Genomic DNA, 20915 nt, shown 5'->3' with positions numbered 1-20915 from the left:
TGTAACTGAAAACGTTTCCGTGTTTGCCCTGAAGGCGTATGAGAGAGGTCAAAATACTTGAAGCAGTACTTTCTTACGTGTTATTAACCGCGCAAACTGTATTTCGTAATACATGTATCCTTTTTTTGTGATTTTCTTTAATTAACAGCCCACATCTTTAGAGCTTCATCAGACGCTGCTTACATCTTTGTTCTGAACATTCTATGCACGGTGGGTTAACTTAATCAATAAAGTTATTGAGAACCATCTATGTTATTGTGTCCGGGCCCTGCACAGTTGACCAGTATTTCTGCTTAACAATGTGATGTTTTCAGCTAAGAAACCGAACAATGGTCTCCAATAAAAGCGATTAAAATTGTGAAACCCTTCCATGCGGATTAACGCGCAAGAACAACAAATTGCTTGAAACAGAAACACAAAGAAACTGCAAAATTGCAAATTACCAAAAACTACGTGTATTAATATGTAAATCGAAAAAACGTTTCGTACAAATGCATGCATAACTTAATAAACTTTTCTATCTTATTTTGTAGCAAATTTCAAGATTACAGGTTTTTGCAAGCTCGTTACAAGTAGCATTGTTCACTGTAAATAAATGAAGCCTACAGTATAAACATGAAAGCTTCCATCTTTAAATTCAAGATTTCCGATAAATAAAGCTAGGAACGCTCGGCACAGACAATACAAACAGAAGCGAATGACGCAAAAAGAGAATAAAATACCATATAGTTTTCGGACAAAGTTTCACCTCGTCTGAGCGATATTTTGCAATACTTTAGTGATTAGTCCCGCTTAGAACAATAATTTTACCGATTTGGTATATCACATATACATTATACAAGTATAGCCTATCTCTATACTATACAGTATATACCTATATACATCAATTTGGTACCGTTTAACGGACTACATGACAGGGCCAAGTGTCGTTCATGCGTTGTGCAAGAAAGTGAAAACTATATAGTCTCGAGGTTAGAATTCGATGGCCTTGATGAGCAATTAGGCTACATCTTGCTGATTTGAAAAGCATAAACACGTCTAACCCGGGCCGTAAAATGTAGCAGAATCTCAGGGTATCAGGATAATAACTATATGACTAAATCCTACAGTCATAGGTTATTTTTAGATATTGATTGTGGTGTTTTATAAAGAAAATATGCTAAAAAAACTTTGACTGTTTTTGAGGCTGAGTTTGGGTGCACGATGTATACCTGTATTATTTTGAGACCCATATCTTTTACGTTGTACCTCGTTTCGAATCATCTTTATGATAAATTGTGTCGTTTATTTTACACCTACGCGTGCCATATCTTTGCATCTTACTAATTACGTAGCTTTACGAAACCAGTGTTAGCTTATTTATTTACACCATGAACTTAAACGTTTGCAACTACTTCTGAACGGAGCCTTGTCTACAGGCAGTTCAAAATCTGTTTCTTCTTGTATCTCTTTGCACATACGCTCAGGTGAAAAACAAAAGCATGTTAGCTTTAGATTTATATTTTCCTACAGTTGTAAACTTGCCTTCAGCCCTGCCCGTAACTCTATATCCATGGTGCATACCGGCTCCACCTGGAATTTTCCTAAATAAATTTCCATGTGGTGTAAAGTCTGTAAAAGACTTGTAAAAGATTGGATTGTTGTAAACCTAGGTAGCGTTCACGAGCTTTGGCAGTGCTTTTTCGGGTACTAAATTTTGATTAGGGGAAACAGAAATTTATAAGTAATTTTTATAATAACTTTTTTATGGGCACCCAAGGTAGCGCAATCAAAAACTGGTTTATTTAATAACCTAAACAATAAAAAAAATTTAACATAATTCACGGATAACAACGTAACCATATAAGCCCTTGTCGCTCATTTGTTAGATACTCTATTCATCGTTAAGTGCTTTGTACATTGAGGCTACACATTAACTCCATAAAAGGGAAGATTTTTAACTATTTCGGCACGCTCATTTGCAAATTATTGCATTATCTTATATGTAGGAATTAATTGAAAGCACAGTTCTGCGTAAAAGACTACCCCAGAATATGAAAACGTAAAAATTTCGAACGAGATCTGAACCAAATAAATGATAACACAACGACAGCAAATAAACCTTTGTTAACGTGATTAACACAAAAGTTAAAAATAGGGACCTAAAGTGCAGAAAAGATTAACAGCAGAAACATTGCAGGATACCAAATAAATTACAGATAAAAATCACACTTATTAGCAAGTAAATTGAAAACACAACCAAAAACATAACAAACATTTTACAAAGCAACCAACTTTTTGAAGTATCAAAATGTACAGTACTGGCTATAAAATACAAACCTGAGATTCTTTTCTGAACACAATTTGAACAACACCAAAATTTATTTTGTGTTATTATATTCATAAGAGATATTTTCAAAATATAATTATGAACTCTCCTAATTAATAACATTCTCCGCATGTGCCTTAATTTATACTAACTATCTAAAAAAATAATTGCGTATAGCATGTGTTTTGCTGCTACTGATTGGCTACGAAAGACAACTTGGTAAAAAATTACCATCAGCCAAAATAGCAAAATTGAAGAAAGTTGAAGACATGTTGACGACATTAATGAAGTAAGCCACATACATCAGCACACTTATTACAGTATTCTAATAAAGTGACTGAGATTAATACTGTATCAGTTCGCTTAATCCTTCGGGTGCATCAGGTGGATTTGGAAAGTCAAAAATAACTGGCAAGTTGCAAGGTCTACGCTTCCTATCCACATAGCTGCAGTTAATATAGTTCGTCTGACCATCAGTCACATATCCATATGCTACAAAAATGAAAACATTCTAAATGAATTTAATGCAATCAAAACCTAAACAATAACTTTCAAATACAACTGATCCAATGTGGAAGTGCAAAAGCCAGCACTACACAATTATTAGCCTTTTGTTTACACCAGCAAACTTACCTTCATGAATATGCCCAAAGAGATGATATTTTGGTTGAACTCGCAACTGCACTGTATTCATGAGATCAACACAACCAACCCTTTCTTCCCACTGATAGTGCTCCACTTGATCGCAGAAACCTAAGCACAAGATAAATTGAAAAGGCAAAGTTTCCAAAACAGCTTGGAAACTGTATTACCAGCAGGTGGACAGTGAGTCATCAGAATATCAATACCATCTCCTGGTATTTTGTTCCATTTCGATAACAAGTCTTCCCCTCTTTTGGTATTAAATCCCCAGCCACCGAATTCTGGATTCCTATAAGCATGCATTGAAAAATGATACAAAATATCACATTACCGCTTCAGTACTACATTGTACTTGGTTCAAATGTGTAAGTGTTTTAAACAAACCATGGGCATCCATAAATCCGAATTCCATTTACTGAAACCTCCGCATCTTGAAGGTAAACACAATTGCTTAAGACTTTTGGCCAATCATCAGTAATTGCTGGAGGAATTTTATTGATGTATTCGTACCTAAATATAAATAAGAAATTATGCATTAACATAGAATTAGTACTACTGCGACTAATAGGATAAAATTTTGAATACATTGGTTAAAGTCCAATAAAGATAGTCAGAGAATATAATTAAGCAGCAATTATCTCTTTGAAACCATTTTAAAAGGCAACTAACCAACAAAAAGTTCGATCCAATGCACGTCTCCTCACTTCTGCCACTATTTTTGGATCAAATGAAAGTTCATGATTTCCGCCGATGATGATTTTGTGCTTGAAGTCTTTAAAAGATCCAATCCACTCATTGAAATCTTCCACTTGTTTTTGTTTGCCCAGATCAGTGAAATCGCCACAGTGCAACAACACATCACCTGAGACATGGTTTCTTCTAGTTAATTTAGTAGTAACATACAAGTATGATGACTTTAAAAAGTTTAAGCATATTATTATTCTCATTTGCGACATACCTTAAATAAGGCTAAAAAGCTTTACAGTTTATAACAATTTTATAGAAAAAATTCAACCGTGCTGAGTGCTTCAACATTGCTCACACATCCATGCATAAATGATATTCGGTATATTAAAAAACTCTTCATTAAACTTTAAATTTACCTTTTGGCAGGCTTTCAAGTTTTCTATGCTCACCATGCGTATCAGATATGCAAACAAACCTCGTATGACCTTCCTTCATTGGAGTATCCAAGGGTAATGGAGATATTCTGTTATAAAAGTTTCAAATGTAAATTAGTTCAATAAAGCAACAACCTTGGCTCTTTAAAAGTTATAAAAAATATGCCACACCAAGTTGCATAGTTTTTAACATAAATGTGCCATATGTACAACGCACTGCACATATATACATAGAGTAAAACATGCTTAATAGAACAGTTTTTGTTGAAGCGGAGTGAATGATGACTTTCTTCCTATAAACTCAATACTTATTTTTGCACAGTACCATAGTCATTTTCCTTCCATTTTAATTCAAAAGTGTGCGTAAAAACTGAATCCAGGTCTTAACCTTATCTTTTCGTTTTGCATTTTTTAAAAATTCTTGCACCAAGAGGAATCCCTGCTGTCGAAACTAGCTTTTACACACCTGTTTTCATAGCGAAAGCAGCTCTCATGACATAATAGAAAAATCATTATAAAAGTAGGTTTTGCCATTCCCAAGGATACTTTATATTAAGTGGTTTCTACTGTATATACAGATGTATACTTTCAGCAATGTACATGGTGGTCTATAGATGTATGAATTTGATGTTCACAACATAAAATATTTTTTGAACGGACTTTAGGTTTATAAGCCACCTCTGGTTTTTGGCCCGATAATTTTGCTTTGAAAAGAAGGGATGTGCATCGTGCATGTTATGGCATAATGGCAGATTGTAAAAATTATCCCACCGTGGCCTAACTGAATGCTTAATGTAGACTAGGCAATAGATTTTCAATGTAAAATTCTCTCTTAATGTTTCCAGACTGTTCAGCATGTAATGTAACCAGATTTAGGTTACTCCAATTCAAGTTCGCACGTGATGTCATTTCAGAGGATTTCTTGTACACTGCGGTTAGAAATTTTGCAGAAGTTTTAGAGACCATTCCTTTAGAAATTAATAGTATAACTTTTCCATTTGCTTTTTTGCATTTGACAGGCATTGGTGTTGTTTATTTCGTAGTGTAAAAAATAAAATTGAGCCCTAAGAATTTCTTTATCGATTGTTGGGCGTCAATACGAAAAAATGGTATCAAAAAAGCAATTAGTATGTATGTGTTAATTGGTGGTTTCAAGGAACAGTAAAAATTTGGCAATATCGTCTGCTTGACACCAACAACGAGTGCACTTCAGTAATCTTTAAGCAAAGACAGTTTGCCCATGCCAGGAAAAATCATATTTATAACAAAACAATCAGTTCTAGGCTAAACTGATGCACCACCTGGCTAATGTTGTCTTGTGGACAAACCACTGCCCCAAGCAAACCTAAAACGTTTGTTAAAATTCCAATTCTTTGATAATAACCAATGCAGATTAATGAAAAAAGCATTTTTACTATTGTTAGCAACAGGATTGCCACCACCTTGTAATAACAGTCATGAGATGGCATTTGGCATGGTCGCCTCGTAACATAATAATTCAGCACCTATGTAATGCACAAAGTTATGGCAACTAGCAATGTTGTTGAACTTCTTAAACTCACTGTTTCACTTGGTGTCGATGACGGGTTTGTGTAGATTTCACCAATTGATCAATAAATTCATCTGGATCTTCACTCAATGGATCAACAGAAATTGTATCAACCTTTTTAAATTTTGTAGTATGATCCATCTTTAGCAATTTACGAATAGCTTGCATGTCTAAAATTCACAACACAATTACTTTAAATTGATGGCTGTCACTATTTCCCTGCCAAAAAATTGTACGTTCAGGACTATTTTACAAAGTTTTTTGCTGACCTACCTAAGATTCATCACATATTACGCTAAACCTAATCTAAATCATCCTTCTAACCAAAATTTAAATCATCCTTTTAATCTAACTCTAACTTCAATTAAACTCTAAACAGCATAAATCAATTTTTTGCGTACCTACTCATCTAAGCTAACCACTCGTCTTTAACAAAGTGCAATGGTGGAAAGTGTGGCAGCTGCATGCACAAAATTTATCAACATGCACACCAAATTTGTTATCGCTGATTTATAATAAACAAATAAAGAAAGGCCGGTTGTTTTAACGCCAATTTATAATAAATAAACAAAGAATTGAGGCTTCTGTGCATGTCATCACACCAAAATCTGCATGTTGTTGTTGATGAGCATTAATTAGTTAAGATTTATTTTCTGTCAACATAAAGGTATTCTGAATATGGAGGCCATGCTAACCTTGCTATGCTATTGCCATTCTACAATCATGTTCCATAATAGTTAGAATCTCACATGTTTTAAGCCATTAGGGCTCCGTGGCTTTCTCCAGTCCTATTATTTCTGAGTACTCATAGTTCTGTTACGTTGTAACTTTGCAACAGAATTTATCTGCCTGCCTCAGGTTACCAGTTTTCATGTACTGTTTTAACGGCCAATCAATACAGCCACAGTTCTTCAGAGGTTCACCAATAAAGTACTTCCAATAATTGTTTCTTTCGCATAAAATAATTCATCCAAACGGCACAAAGATTATCGCCCTTCTCCATTGAACAAAATTCGACTGACTTCACATACGTAATAAATCGGACAAGCTCATGAAAGCAAGGTTTTAGTTTTATCATGCAGTCAGGCAACAATTAAACGGGGTGTATGTCACTATTTCACAACTACTAGACTAATGGTAGTAGGCTATCAAGCAATTATTTCACACTGAAACCGGAAAAATTAAAGTTTACAACTACAGCCAAATATAGCATATTGATATAAGACGTAACATAAGGCGTATATAAGTATCAAGTGCTCACCAACTGTCCATATTAAAGTTATAACTTATAGCCTCGCCTAACCTAAAGTAACGGCAACGAATATCCTCAAAACTGAACTTAGGTTAATTTTAATGTCTTTCAAAGACACATGAAATAAGTGTAAACGGAATTACACAACAAACAAAAATCTACGAAATCCAAACTAAGGTAAAAAATTGGTTATTTTTATATTGTTTTATTGAAAGGATATTTTACTAGTGAATAGCGATGGTACGGTAGCCTGTAAAGGCCACAACAATTATAATTTGGGTTCCATAAAATATTTATGATCACCACAAAAATATTTCACGTTAGCGCAAAATATTTATGATCACCACAAAATATATATTTTTCTCAGCAAAATATTTTAGAAATTCACAATATATATTTTGTCTCCCTCTAAAATTATTTTGTGCGTTGAAAAAATATTGCGACTTCGAAATATTTTGCGAAGTCGAAATATATTTCGCTGTGAAACTTCCACTACCGCAACAAATATAAATTCGCCGCACAATATTTTAGAATCGCCGCACAATATTTTAGAATTCGATCGCAACATTTCACAATGTGTGCTTACCGCATGGTAGGCGTAGTGATGAGGTCTTCGGGAAAGGAATAAGGTTACCGGTCACAGCCACAAATAGTGAGAGATAGTAAGCTTTTGCAAGCCTTAACAAGCTTAGGTGTAGGCTACACGTTAAACATTGTAAGGTCTTTTGCAAGTTCAGTATGCTAACAAACTTGCAAAGAAAATGTTGAAGGCTTTTGTCTTGATTACTATTAGGTATATAGGCCTAAGCTGGGTGGAACATTATAAAAAGTTACCTGGAACAGGACCAAACGCTATAGACACGTTTCAACCAAAAGTTAAAGATATTGTAGCCTTCCCAAATTAATAAGGGTGTAGTATACAACCTTGCAGTTGACGACATAGTTTGAGTAGTTGGGTTTCATTTTACAAAGGCATCATGTGGCTGTGCACATATATACTAAACCCACATAATATATGATTGTCACTTTTTTTAAGTGCAGTTGTGTAATTTCTGTCACCAATTCTCCAAAATAGCTGTGTGCTCAGCTTCCCTTTCCCGGCTTCTTCTTATAACTCTTCGACACGATTGGGTATTTTTATCAAGTTTTTGGAACATGTTTTGTTAAATATTCTTGCAAATGTGACATCAGCAAACATCCTTAAAATAGCAGTGGGCTATACTGGGGTGATTTTGACTTTTTTCAAGTAACACAACAGAACTGGAGTTTAAAAGGTGCCTATGGACATACCTAGGAACGTGCAAAAAAATTTTTTTGATTTTGTTCAAATTCCGGATGGATTCCTTGTACTCCTCTCACTATTCTCTGTCTCGTCTTCCCAGTACTCTTTTCCACATTGCATCTTGAGGCCAAGTGCACTCTGCTTGGCCATAGCAGTAACTAAGTAATGGTCGAGGTCTGTTGTGGGGCTGTGTGATTCAGCATTCACATGCTTCCAGGGAACATGGAACTCAGACAGGGTTTCCAGATTAGCCCTCTCAAGATCTTTGTGTAGTTTAGGAAGGATCCGGACGAAGTCGGATTGCTGGCAACGCTCTACAACAATCAACCAACGTACCAGCAGTGTGACCCAATCTTTTGAATCTGCGGTCTTTATAGAGCGAGAAGGATTTGTGAGTACCACTCTCCTCCAACACCAGGCTAAACTCGTCTGCCATGGAAGTAGTCTTGCCATCACCACCCCTAGCCACAAGCTTCACTAGAGCTGGGACTACTATGTTCTATGTTACTTAGTTATAAAGCAGGATTGTACTTGCGTATAATTTGTAGCCAGTATAAGTAATTTAGTCCAGTGGTTATGAAATTGGAGTGCACGTAAGGTTCTTAAGGTGGCACGAAAAATTCTCTTTGAGCTATGACAACGACAGCTGGATTTTTTTCACTGGATGGTTTCGCTACTGGGTTGATTATTTCACAACCAAGTTCAATTGCTGTCGGTTGGCAATGGTTTGTTTTCCAAATTGCAGTCCAATGATGAAAGTTACACGCACATAACTTGTTGTTTTGTTTTATTTTGCAATGGGATAGAGACACAAGTTTTTTGGCACCATTTCTAAGAGTTTAAGAACCCCTAATTTCGTATTTTTAATTTGAACTATTTAAAGATGACCTAAATATGAAGAACTATGTTAACCTTCCACGTTATTGCACAAATACTATTATTGCTATCATGCATGTTTTAAGCTCTCAAAGTTTGACACTTTTTCCTGCTCATTAAATGTTAGTGAGCATTGTGTTTTATTGTGCTATAACTGTAATAGTTAGCATCGTAACTATGGCACAGCACAACTATTGGCGAAAAATAAACAATGCAATTGTAGCGATAAGTCCAGCTGCTACACAGCAGTAATTACAATGATACATCACAATAATTATGATGAAGTAGATGTTTGTTTGTGTATTTAGTGACGTTACCCGTTTGTTCATTATTTAACTATAGTTACACTATAATCGTCAGTTTACTTATATAAAAAAGTGCTCATAGTCAGTTTCACTTGTTGACAAATTGTCAGATTCCAGTACATTAGAATATTTAATGATCTGCACAATGTATTGCACAAACTGTGGAAAAGTACTCTCTTCAACACATTTATTTTGCGGCTTTTGTGGGCAAGGTAAGTTCAGTTTAATCTTAAATACATTATACCATGTGACAGGTCTATGCAATACATGGAATAAGTATAAAGTTTTTTGTAACATATTACTTATGATAAACAGAATTATTGATTGATTGGATGATTCAATTAAACTGTAAGCTGTGAATCATATTACCATAAAAAGGTTTCTGAACGCATGTGTGATTGTCACTATTAAAGTAAAAGATGCCAGTCAAATTGGCTCGTTCAGATAATTGGAAACTAAGGGTATAATTGTAACCAAAATTTTCCCTAGCCAGGAATCTTCCCGCCTTAACGGCTAGTCACTCAGCCGGTTTTGCCTTGTTAACGTTTAATGGCATTTTCTTTCATAAAAACATCAACCTTACTCTAAAACCAAAACGTAACTACCGACAACCGTCGCCCAGCCGAGCACAGTACTACACCAAACAAATTCCACGCAATGAAGGAATCAACGTGGAACGTAAAACACGATACTAATTAGGCCTTTGGGGTAAGTACGTCAGACGTCACAAGAAATTTGATAAAAATAGGTGTACAAGAACAAGTAAAAGAACATAAACAAGTAAAATACTGCAGACAGTGAACATGCATAAAAACAACACAATGCAAAGAAAAGACGGTGTATAATGTGGTCTCTACAAAACAGGTGCATAAAAATAATCCCGTGACATAATGCTTTATTTTAACATCAGTCATCTGGTAATGATTCAAAGCTAATAAATTAGTGACATTTTTGACAGGCAAGGTTTTTGGCAGGTTTGAACAAATGCTGGGGAAATTTACTTAATTTAATTTACATTTTGTTAATTTGAGAAGCGCTAAAGATAAACACCTTACCAATTTTTGAATAATGTGGGATTTACTTGCGCAGAACATTTGCAATCTACCAGTTTAAGATACGATATTGATTAGCCCTGTTGCAAAGTTTAGAACTGAAAAATGTTGCTATGCATGTTTCTGGTTTTTGTTTCAGTTATGGCTTTTTTTAGAGAAACCTCATTCCAGTATTGAGACACAGAACTTCTGTGATGAGACTAGTTCAAAGGAAAACAGAAGTAACTGCCATGACAACTTGATGGAGAACAACTCAAATGGTTTGAAAGTTTAAAGTTATTTAATTGTGTGTAATTATTTTACATTAGATTTCTAATTGGGTATAAGTTGATAGCGAAATCGGGTGGAAGTTACAGACAGTGTATAGTGCAGTGGTTCCCAAACTTTATCTACTCGCCTACCATTTTTTTGGTTTATGCAGCGTTCTTGTACCACCTACATTGTAGGACTATAAAAACTGACTTCAAGGATTTATTACCTAGTAATAAATGACGTTCTATTTCGTCACAAAGAAACGCTTGTTTCACGATCCAATGTGTCAATACCCTAAGGAATTAGTATTCAGTAGGGAATAATGCATGAAATTTGCTCATACTCTACCTAATTTATGTGAATTAAAATAATGCCGACCATAATAAAAGATCATTTGGTGTAAACTTGATAAGTTGCTGGCGTACCACAAGTGGTACGTGTACCATAGTTTGGGAACCACTGCTATAGTGGTATTGCAACGATTTGTTAGAGTTTAAAAGCACTTCATCTTCAAGAAAATGTAGCCCTTTACATATGTTTTGTTACAGTGCTTACCAGTGCAAGTTTTTTTCTTTTTTGCAGTTTTGTCTATTGCTATTTGAAATAACTTACATATGCAGCATCTTTTTGGGACAATGAGAAATTGTTTATCTGGTCATAATGCTAATTGATGCAATATATAACTGAAGGGTTTATTAAAAAAAAACTTTGCACAGCAAAATATACAAAATTGTTAAGCATGTGTTTTAAGGCGCCATTTATGCTTGGAAAAAGGCTGAATTTCTTTGTTTATTTTGTTATAAAGCCAAATTACTAAAATGCAACAAATCAAAGTTCCGTATGGGGGCCCCCTGAAATTTTATATGTCAATTTAGTATGCCTTAGGCTGTTACTTCATAAACACCTAATAAAAACACTTGTCTCTAACTCTTGCAATAGAATGTTGAAGCCAAGACTGCAATTTTGAGCCATAAAAGTGAAATATCAATTTCCACATACAATTTTGGCCAACCTAATCATGCGCTCTGCAAGTTTTTAACACGCCATTTGCTAGGGTAATCCCTACACTGAAAAACAACACCAGCCATGTTGGTATCTGATTGGTCTAACACACTTTTTTAACCATTACGTTGAAAGTCCCACATTTTCATGAAATTATAGCATAACAGCGCCTTAACCGATCAGACCATGTTTATTCAATAAGGCACGATGAAGATTTTATGCTGCAGAGGCAGGGCATGATAGTAATAAATACTAATTTATATTGACAGATACACATTCTTTGAAGCGAAAAAGTGATGTCATGTCATTCGGACAATACAAAGCTGTGAAGGGATCTCAATGGAAAGAAAGGGTAACGAAAAAGTCAAAACCAAATGAAGTAGGAGTTCAAATAGGAATGCTGGAAAGAGGTGGAAAAGATTTTGAATTAAAGCCTATTAGAAACCAAACAATTTTACTAAACATTGGCAAAACAGAATCTGTTGACTCAATTTTGGAAAAAGCAGTTAAAAAATACTTACAATTTTATCCAAAAAGTCATGATGATGGGGCAAGTTATTATCTTGCATTCAGAGATGGTCGTATTATTGATCTATTGCCGGGAACTGATGAACCATTTACCATAATTAAGTACAAAGAAAACATTGGAAAAGATTACAGTAGAATTTTCCTGTATCTTGTTAAAGAAGAAAAAGAAGATGCAGCAGAACATCAGGAAGATGACTTGCTTCCCGATTTTCCCTTGACCACACTTTTTAGTGACCCACATAATTTTATTGATTGCTTTAGCATCGATGAACTTCAAAAGACTGCTAATAAAGAATGTGACAGTTCACAAAAGAATGAGTCTCAAATTAAAAAATATGAAAACATATGTGAAGTCCTGTCTGATTTGAACAAAAACATTGATGATGCAGAACAACTGTACATTATTGTGAGAAGAAGTGCACCTGTTGCGAGATACCTTGCCCTTTGGCAAAGGGAGGTGAACACTAAAGGTTCGGCAAATAAAAGAGTGGTTGTAAAATTTCAAGGTGAAAATGGTATCGATTCAGGTGCAATGGCAAAAGAATTCTTCGCCATTGTAGTTCGCTTAATTCGTGAACATTTTTGTCCTGATGGTAGTCCAGTTGATTCCATGCTTTATGTGCAGAATGGTTATTTTAAAACATGCGGTGAAATAATTGCTGCAAGTTTAGTGCAAGGTGGGCCCGCTCCATTTTGTTTTCCCTCCAACGTGTTCAAAATGTTAACAGCAATAAACTCTATTGACATTAGAAAGCTTGATCTTCACATTCACTTCACAGAATCCGAAAAGCAACTTATACAACGTATTTCAGATGATCCGTCAAATCCATCTTATAGTGACACTATTCTAGAACATGGGTACACTGGTTTAGTGTCTGCTGATCATACTACTGACATAACTCGCACACTCATGGTCAGCATCACTAACAGGCGGTTGTGTTATCTTAAAGAATTTTTATCTGGATTGGAATTGTTTGGAATATTTGAAGCATTACAAAGGAATCCATTGCTTTTTGAACCTCTTTTTATCACATCGTCTGAGCGTGCTGTTGATGCAAATTATGTTGCAAGTCTGTTAATTCCCAATCACTCTGATGAAAATTCCTCGAAAAGAATTGTGGAAGAAAAAATAATGGATAACTTTGTGGATTTTTTAATGCATTTAGAGGACAATAAGTTAAATGTAACTGGACATGAAATCTTGGCTAACGACGAGAATGATTGTCATTTAATTTCATGTACTCCTCCTGACTTGACACCTGCAGGTGTGTTGGGTTGGCTAACAGGCCAGAAACACAGGCCTATATTTGGGAACGACCTTCAAATTTCGGTGCAGTTCGATCACAACTGTTTGGAAAATAATCCAAAACACAGTATTTGCTACCCTGTAGTTGGAGCATGCGGTAGGGTTGTTACACTACCAACAAAGCACATGGAGAAAGAAAACGATTTTAGGTCTATCTTTTTAACGGCAATATGTAATGCTCAAGCATTTGGACTGCATTAAAATTTTATATTTTACATTAGTTTAGTTGTTGAACCTATTTCACTTGCCTTCAATGTGTAATGACCACTGTTTAATGTTTATAAACAAAGCTTGCCAAACTGAGTTTTTCCTGTAATTAGTAATTTTTTTGTGTGTTTAGCAGTATTTATGTTGCATGCTTGTTGTGGTACAGTAGATATATTTCTGTGAGATTTTCAGTATTCTTTTCAAGTGTAATGTTTCTGTGAGCTACAGTTGTATTTCTTCAAGTGTATCTGCTAAAATTTCGATACATAGTTTTTCAGTGTAATAGAATCGTGCTTATGATGAATGCAATACAAAAGTAATACAAAACACGACATTTATGTTGATAGACTTAAAATGATAGGCAATAAACTTTACATTACTTGCTCACACAGAAATAAATAGTTCCGTTTATCGGTCTCTGGCTACATTCATAAGCATTTTATACAGATCTAAGGCTTCAGTGCAACAAGATGGCACTCCTTGTCCAAGTTCAGATGTAGCATAATCAAAATATTCTTGATAGTCTTCAGTTTCAGTTGGTTGTGATATTTCAGCCAATACCAAACTAATGTTGTGTGGTGCAACGTTTTTTAATAAGCCAGAAATTCCTCCATATCTTTCTGGCATGGAATATAGTAAATCTGGCCGTCCTGCAATTACATTATGTCGAGATTTTCTTATTCGGTGAGTATTCCAGTGGTCCTTGAAAAAATCTAAGTCATTTTGAATTAAACATGAAAAGCAATACCACAAGCATTCTTTGCTGAGTGTTTGGGAGAAATCCACAATACCTCGAAACTCAAGGTCACTAAAAAAGTTGCGCCACCAACAGGCACGAAATCTGGAGAATATTGACCACCAGCTTTCTATCCGCTGATTTCGGGGTGATGGTACATAACGATGCGAGTTAATGTTATCTCGAAAAAAGCACTGCGCTGCTGCCAACAGTCCATTTTCTGTACCCAAATCTGATACTACTTCAATCGGACAGCCTTGGAAGTGAGTGACAGCTTTAATATACATATTAGCGACAATATGTGGACATTTGTTTGATCGTGTAACATTAAGCCACAGCACTTTTCGACTAAATCCATCAATTGCACCATGTATAGAAAATCCGAATGGTTTCAGCTTGTCGTAACCATCTGTGTGCCATGCATAATTTGGCCCAGGGTTGTGATACTCTCTTCGCCTTAAACGGTGAGCTCTTCGAGCCTCACACCCTTTCGGATCAATATTACGTAGTACATCAGCTACATACAACCTTGGTACTCTTAAACCTTCCATTTGTAATGTGTGCCAAACTGACCGATATCCACCAAAAGAAGAGGGTCCATCTAACAACTCCTCGATACGTTTTTCTGCCTGAAATAAAACGGTGATGTCTTTTTTCCAGCCACATTTTCTTCGCAGTCCAATTTTGTGCAATCGTCTCTTTAAAGTTCTCATACTGATTGCGTAGTTATGACGACTGTGTAGCAATTGTAAAATTTCTCCATACTCATATCCTGAATGGAAATATTCAGATATTATTTGATCTTGATCCAAAGTAGTAGCTGCAAAACATAAAAACAACAGGTGGACTTTTGACACATGACTTGGCACGTTGTATGATATATTTTTTACTAAATAATAATTCGTTATTAATAATAATACACAGACACACATTCGATTTAGGTAAAACATTTCTTGTCGGTGTAAAAAAGAAAACAAAAAATATGTTAGTCTACAGCCAAATTTTCATTAAAATATTTATATCTTCACTTGAAAGGTACGCTACTCACCGTGACCACAGTGTGAACATATCACAAAAATGTCAGGTATTTCATTATGGCACTCAACACAATTCATTGCAATGAAGATCAGTTTTCACACTAAGAAGGTACACTTCATTTTATAAAACAAATTTCTGAAAAAGTCAGTTAAAATTTATGCTGTTATGAACAGCTTTGGCCTGTCCTATAGTAAACAAGAAAAAATTATTGTAATGTTTTCGCGACAAAAGAAAAACATAGCCTATAGCCCTATACCTTACATTCGGTAGGCCTAACCTATACAGCCAAGCCCTAGGCCTAGAAAGTTTGTTTGCATACTGAACTTGCAAAAGACCTTACAATGTAGTCTGCACCTAAGCTTGTTAAGGCTTGCAAAAGCTTACTATCTCTCACTATTTGTGGCTGTGACCGGTAACCTTATTCCTTTCCCGAAGACCTCATCAACTACGCCTACCATGCAGTAAGCACACATTGTGAAATGTTGCGATCGAATTCTAAAATATTGTGCGGCGATTCTAAAATATTGTGCGGCGATTCTAAAATATTGTGCGGCGAATTTATATTTGTTGCGGTAGTGGAAGTTTCACAGCGAAATATATTTCGACTTCGCAAAATATTTCGAAGTCGCAATATTTTTTCAACGCACAAAATAATTTGAAAGCACAAAATAATTTTAGAGGGAGACAAAATATATATTGTGAATTTCTAAAATATTTTGCTGAGAAAAATATATATTTTGTGGTGATCATAAATATTTTGCGCTAACGTGAAATATTTTTGTGGCGATCATAAATATTTTGTGGAACCCAAATTATAATTGTTGTGGCCTTTACAGGCTACCGTAATATATTTTGTGTTGATCATAAATATTTTGCGCTAACGTGAAATATTTTTGTGGCGATCATAAATATTTTGTGGAACCCAAATTATAATTGTTGTGGCCTTTACAGGCTACCGTACGATGGGGAACTGGTCAGTGGTCATTTCTTTCTTAGATTCCCCATGGGGAAGTCCCTTTCAGATTCCCCTTAAGTTTACGCAATATGTGGCAAATCGCAAGCACAAGTTCAGTGAAAAAACATGGAATACCAATGCCTATGCCCTATATGATAAACTTATAAAGTTTAGTCAACTGTCAGTTTAGACAATTTGTCAACTGTCTGTGGCATTGGTTCATTGAAAACATTATTATTCCGTATATATGTTCTTCATTATTTGAAGGCGGTAATTTGGTTATAAAGGCAGTGAACGAAAGCGAGGGTGGTAAACAACAAAAGCCTTTTGTTTTGAAATTTTTTACTTTTCCAGTATATCGCTGTAGCCTACAGTGTGGTACTTGGGCTATACTTCGTAACGCCATTTACAGTTTAAAATAAACAAGAATTTTTGTTTGCCATGTCCTCTTTGTTGAATTAGGCCTATATCCTAAAAAAGGTTGCGTTTGTAAGGGGGGCCATGGATCCCATCCCAATCCCCCCCAGTGGTGTATTCCTCAAAAAGAAGTGGAGGTTCGCTGTCAAACAAATATATCATTATATCTAAATGTATATAAAATGGGGATAAAAAGACACAAGGCAAGAAAAAACTGCGGGGACGACGATCCCGTCCAATACACAGCTGCCCCCATCCCCTTCAACTTTGAATTTCTTGTTTTAGCATTCTACAAAAGGGTTAGGGCACATAGCACCTAAAAAGATATCTTGAGCATCATATATTTTCGTTCCCACAGTAGTACGATACGATATTGGTTAACAAACATCTACTAAATTACCAGGCATCCTAATTATAGCGTGTTAAAAATGATTTCCAAACAATCAAAATAAAACGGAAAATAAATAGTGATTCAGATAGGGATTTGCCCGAAAATGATTTATTTTGGAATTTTTGGTTTGCTGAGCTGCCTTATACCCAAACACCATAGTTATATGATCTGCGACTTATTCTGTGACATATCTGTAATCAATAGATGCTACACCAAAATATTTCAGTTTTTTCTTGTTTCTGTTGGTAGCACAAAATCGAATTGACTTTGCGAAAGGGAAATATTTTTCCATGTTAAATATGTAATATCCATTATGATTAAGCCTGCCGCCTCATTCACATGTTCCTATGAAGAAAAAATTTTTGACATGATTTTGACAATTTTGATGACATTTTGTGTTGCAGATATATCATGTATGCGTGTATCTGCCCTTTTGCCGGTTTCTCTATAAAATAATATTGTAATCATAAAAAAGGGTCAGGGTCAGGGTTTGCTTTTTGTCCTCTACACATTTTCCTTTTGGTTTATCAAAAAGACAGTGTCTATTTCACCCACAGCCGTTTGCCGAATTTGGAAAAATTAGTTCGGTAAACGGCTAGGCAGTTGCGTAATTGGTATATTGTTACTTCGGTAAACGGCGGCCGATGAAGTAAACACTTATTTTACTGGCGCCCTTTACCAAAAAAGGAAAATAAGAAAACGAAGAACGGCAATTACACTAGTCAGTAAATTGAAATGTATGCTAATTTCAACTTAAAACCACGTAGTAATATTTCCAAAGTGTGAATTAACCTAAAACTAATCTCCCAAACCCAAACTTTCACTTTTCTCAACTAAATTACTAGCTGGTCTGCGAATTGAAATAAACGCTATTTTCCAAATAAAATTACAATGTTTTCAAAAGTCTAAAACAATTTAAAACAAATGTTCTACGACTAAAACTCGCAAGACTAAATTAAATTATAAATTTAAACAAAACAAAAAAAATAGAATACCGGCAAGTAACGAAATCGATACCTGTACCGTACAAATCTGAACGTTAGCCACTACGCCACCGCAATGCCTAGTTCCCTCCTTAGTAAACAAGAGTTATAAATCTGTAATCTAAAATCTGCCAGTCACCGTTTTGTGATTTTGCAATTTTGGTGAACGGACGCCGGGAAAATAGTCACTTCGTATTAAAAATTGAAAAAGGCAGCGATAAGTGACAGTTTTTACCTTCAGTGGATTTTTAATGGAAACCTTATTTACTGTCAATATCCATTTTCTATGTCTAGAATATCGGAAAGAAACGAATACCGGCAGTTAATTGTTTTGCCAAGGGTGGATCTAGAAAACTTTTGAGAGGAGAGTTCCATTCATCACAAGTTATGAAAATGGGGATTCCCCAAGAGATAAGAATTTTGCCCAGTTTATTTTCTGGTCAGTTTCCTTGCTTTCATATCTCCATCCATAGTGTGTGTATAGGTTATTCCAGGGGGTGACGAACCTATTCGCTGTCGCTGGCAACTTTGTCAGCTACAGCTGAGTAAGCTGTTCGCACAACTTTTTATAATACGCAGAATAATTAGCATTCATGCGCAAACGCTTCATTAGCAGGTTTTCAGCTGCTCCCGCGGCTGCAAAAGTTACTTTTGGTATCGCATTGCGCAAAGATTAGAAACAAGTCAAAGAAAGTTCAAGACTGCTGGTCTCGCCAGAATGCTTAGCCATCCAAGAGCGATTGTCAAATCGATTTTCGAGCCGCATGTTCGTCAGCTTTGGTTAAGTCATAGGGTCATTCTATTATAATACAGTCAATATTTTTTGATTTTGTAACCCACCCTCTGGACTCCGGGAATTTTTTTATGTTTTAGTATGTGAGAGCCATAGGTATGTGATGAAGATGGGCTTTCGTTCCATCGAAATTCTTCAACTAGCTTTCGATATATCGCTACCTATAATTTATCCAGTAGAGGCGCTGTTCTTGTAAAACGTATTAGAAAAACTGCTTAAAACTTATATTTTTGAAAGTATGCAAATAAACAAAATATGTATTCCCATAGTTCTTTAGGGAAAGATTTTAAAAAACAAGTTTTTTTTGGGACAAAATGGAGAAAACGACTGAAATTTATTATTAGAAATGTCTGGGGTACGTAATTTTAACCAATCATATCTCAAAAAGGCAAAAAAATTTTTCATGAGATAAATGCTAAAATGTAAATAAAGGTTTATTACTATATTTGTGAAATTTTGACAGATACTTTTTGCACCAAACTCCTATAATTGAAATCCAAATAATACCATGAATTGCACACAAATCACAAATTTTGCTTCAGCATTTGTATTGGTTGACTAATTACGTTTTAGACAGCTGGAACAAAACGAAGTATTTCTGTATTTGAAATGTATGCTCTGGAAAGACTAAAATGTCTAAAGTTTTCATTACCATACCATTGTATGGTAAATTGTGACCTATCGCATGCATCCGTTTCTGTTTCATTTGTTTTCTTTCGCTTTTGATGACATGGTAATTTAGCTCAGTTGCAAATCTTCATGCAGCATAGTGTTGTCGCCCAAGTGTGATAGATGCCCATGTTGCAAAAGTGTAGAGCCTTCCAGTACTGCTGTGCATCCATCTGTACAGTGTTTATTGTTTTTCCTGAAAAATATTTCCTAAAGCGAAATGACAATGCAACATATAGAAGCCAACATGAGCCACTGACACGCCCTGTGTGAGACGCTTTTAATTGCATTCCCACCAAGGCATTGTTATGCAGTTTCAATATCCGCTGGACTCTGCTCAAACCAGATAGGAGTATTTCAAAGAGAGTAAAAGAAAAAAATTGGGCAATGGGCAGAGAGGAAGGCGAGAAATGGAGTAGAAAATAAAAATACTTGCCTTTTGTATTTGAAACATTTTTAAAACAGCAAAATAAACTGTTAGTAGTATGCACCAAAATTATTGTAACTGACTGCAGGTGGTGTTGCAACGTTTCAACGACCTGGCTATATTCGCCCCTGGTTTATGCATATGTCAGTTTAATTGTGCACTGACATTTGTCAAATTTCAAATTGATTGGATGGTAAACCATCTTTAAATCAAAAGTTAAATAAGACTTCTAAACACATCATATTTTTGTATTTCTTTGTGGTAAACTTGACATTCTAAATTATAAAAGCCATGCTGTAGTGTAGGTTACTACTTTTCTTTGACATTACTTTACTTTAGGGGTCGGCAACCTTTCGCATGCAGTGTGCCAGTTTATGAATAATGTGAAAATATCAACAACTCGCGTGCCCAACATTTTTGTAAGGCATTTTTTACATTTTCTTTGGTGATATAATGTGCGCGTCAAATCATCTCGTGCCAGAGGTTGCCTACCCCTACTATACTTCATCCCAACCTCAGAGATAAATAATAAAAATACCTTTTAAACAATCCATCGCTGGCTCAATCCAAATAATTTGAACTGGTACAAAAAAGTTTGTTGTATGTGGATTAATGCTTTTGACAATATGCATTATAACCGCTACTTTTCCCCATTGTGCATACACTATTACATATTACCATTTACCAAGAATATAAAGCATTATCCAGCTTCTATAGACTTGATGGATTGTTCCCTTCTATTTTTTCTCTATCATACATATTTATATATGAGTCTTTGAATCAAATATTAGTTAATTACTCAACTTTATCTGTTTTTCAGGTAA

The 20915-nt window shown here is 35.3% G+C and overlaps 3 protein-coding genes across 4 annotated transcripts; 1 reads left to right on the top strand and 2 right to left on the bottom strand.

The window, feature by feature from the left end:
* Positions 1 to 1763: 1763 nt before the first annotated feature.
* LOC143446846 (metallophosphoesterase MPPED2-like) lies at positions 1764 to 7060 on the bottom strand. Its single transcript, XM_076946682.1, has 8 exons — positions 6022 to 7060; positions 5634 to 5790; positions 4054 to 4160; positions 3620 to 3812; positions 3335 to 3460; positions 3121 to 3239; positions 2942 to 3061; positions 1764 to 2800 (listed from the first exon to the last, which is right to left on the bottom strand). The coding sequence occupies exons 2-8, from the start codon at positions 5786 to 5788 to the stop codon at positions 2652 to 2654; spliced, it is 969 nt and encodes a 322-aa protein (XP_076802797.1). The 5' UTR covers positions 5789 to 5790; positions 6022 to 7060; the 3' UTR covers positions 1764 to 2651.
* Positions 7061 to 7426: 366 nt separating this feature from the next.
* On the top strand, positions 7427 to 14011 carry LOC143445865 (uncharacterized). Of its 2 annotated transcripts, XM_076945225.1 has the most exons (3): positions 7427 to 9547; positions 10543 to 10647; positions 11911 to 14011. In XM_076945225.1, exons 1-3 carry the CDS (start codon positions 9469 to 9471, stop codon positions 13674 to 13676), a joined length of 1950 nt encoding a protein of 649 aa, XP_076801340.1. In that variant the 5' UTR covers positions 7427 to 9468; the 3' UTR covers positions 13677 to 14011. The 2 variants fall into 2 exon arrangements, with proteins under 2 accessions (XP_076801340.1, XP_076801342.1); XM_076945227.1 differs by lacking the exon at positions 10543 to 10647 and having other exon boundaries at positions 7429 to 9547.
* On the bottom strand, positions 13940 to 15659 carry LOC143445866 (uncharacterized). The gene is made up of 2 exons (XM_076945228.1): positions 15467 to 15659; positions 13940 to 15238 (listed from the first exon to the last, which is right to left on the bottom strand). The coding sequence occupies exons 1-2, from the start codon at positions 15531 to 15533 to the stop codon at positions 14091 to 14093; spliced, it is 1215 nt and encodes a 404-aa protein (XP_076801343.1). The 5' UTR covers positions 15534 to 15659; the 3' UTR covers positions 13940 to 14090.
* Between the last annotated feature and the right edge of the window lie 5256 nt (positions 15660 to 20915).

The sequence above is a fragment of the Clavelina lepadiformis genome, chromosome 2, assembly GCF_947623445.1.
Source record: "Clavelina lepadiformis chromosome 2, kaClaLepa1.1, whole genome shotgun sequence".
NCBI classification, from domain to species: domain Eukaryota; kingdom Metazoa; phylum Chordata; class Ascidiacea; order Aplousobranchia; family Clavelinidae; genus Clavelina; species Clavelina lepadiformis.
The sequence above is the reverse complement of the archived record's forward strand: the minus strand, read 5'-3'. Positions and strand labels throughout refer to the sequence as shown.

Excerpts from the sequence above, each read along its gene's own strand:
- LOC143445865 (XM_076945225.1), top strand. The coding sequence starts at position 9,469 with ATGATCTGCACAATGTATTGCACAAACTGTGGAAAAGTACTCTCTTCA. Across the intron at positions 9,548-10,542 it reads TTGCGGCTTTTGTGGGCAAG|AGAAACCTCATTCCAGTATT; the intron begins GTAAGTTCAGTT and ends GGCTTTTTTTAG. Across the intron at positions 10,648-11,910 it reads GATGGAGAACAACTCAAATG|ATACACATTCTTTGAAGCGA; the intron begins GTTTGAAAGTTT and ends TTATATTGACAG.
- LOC143446846 (XM_076946682.1), bottom strand. The coding sequence starts at position 5,788 with ATGCAAGCTATTCGTAAATTGCTAAAGATGGATCATACTACAAAATTT. Across the intron at positions 3,813-4,053 it reads ACTTGAAAGCCTGCCAAAAG|GTGATGTGTTGTTGCACTGT; the intron begins GTAAATTTAAAG and ends ACCATGTCTCAG. Across the intron at positions 3,240-3,334 it reads CGGATTTATGGATGCCCATG|GAATCCAGAATTCGGTGGCT; the intron begins GTTTGTTTAAAA and ends GCATGCTTATAG.
- LOC143445866 (XM_076945228.1), bottom strand. The coding sequence starts at position 15,533 with ATGAATTGTGTTGAGTGCCATAATGAAATACCTGACATTTTTGTGATA. Across the intron at positions 15,239-15,466 it reads ATGTTCACACTGTGGTCACG|CTACTACTTTGGATCAAGAT; the intron begins GTGAGTAGCGTA and ends TATGTTTTGCAG.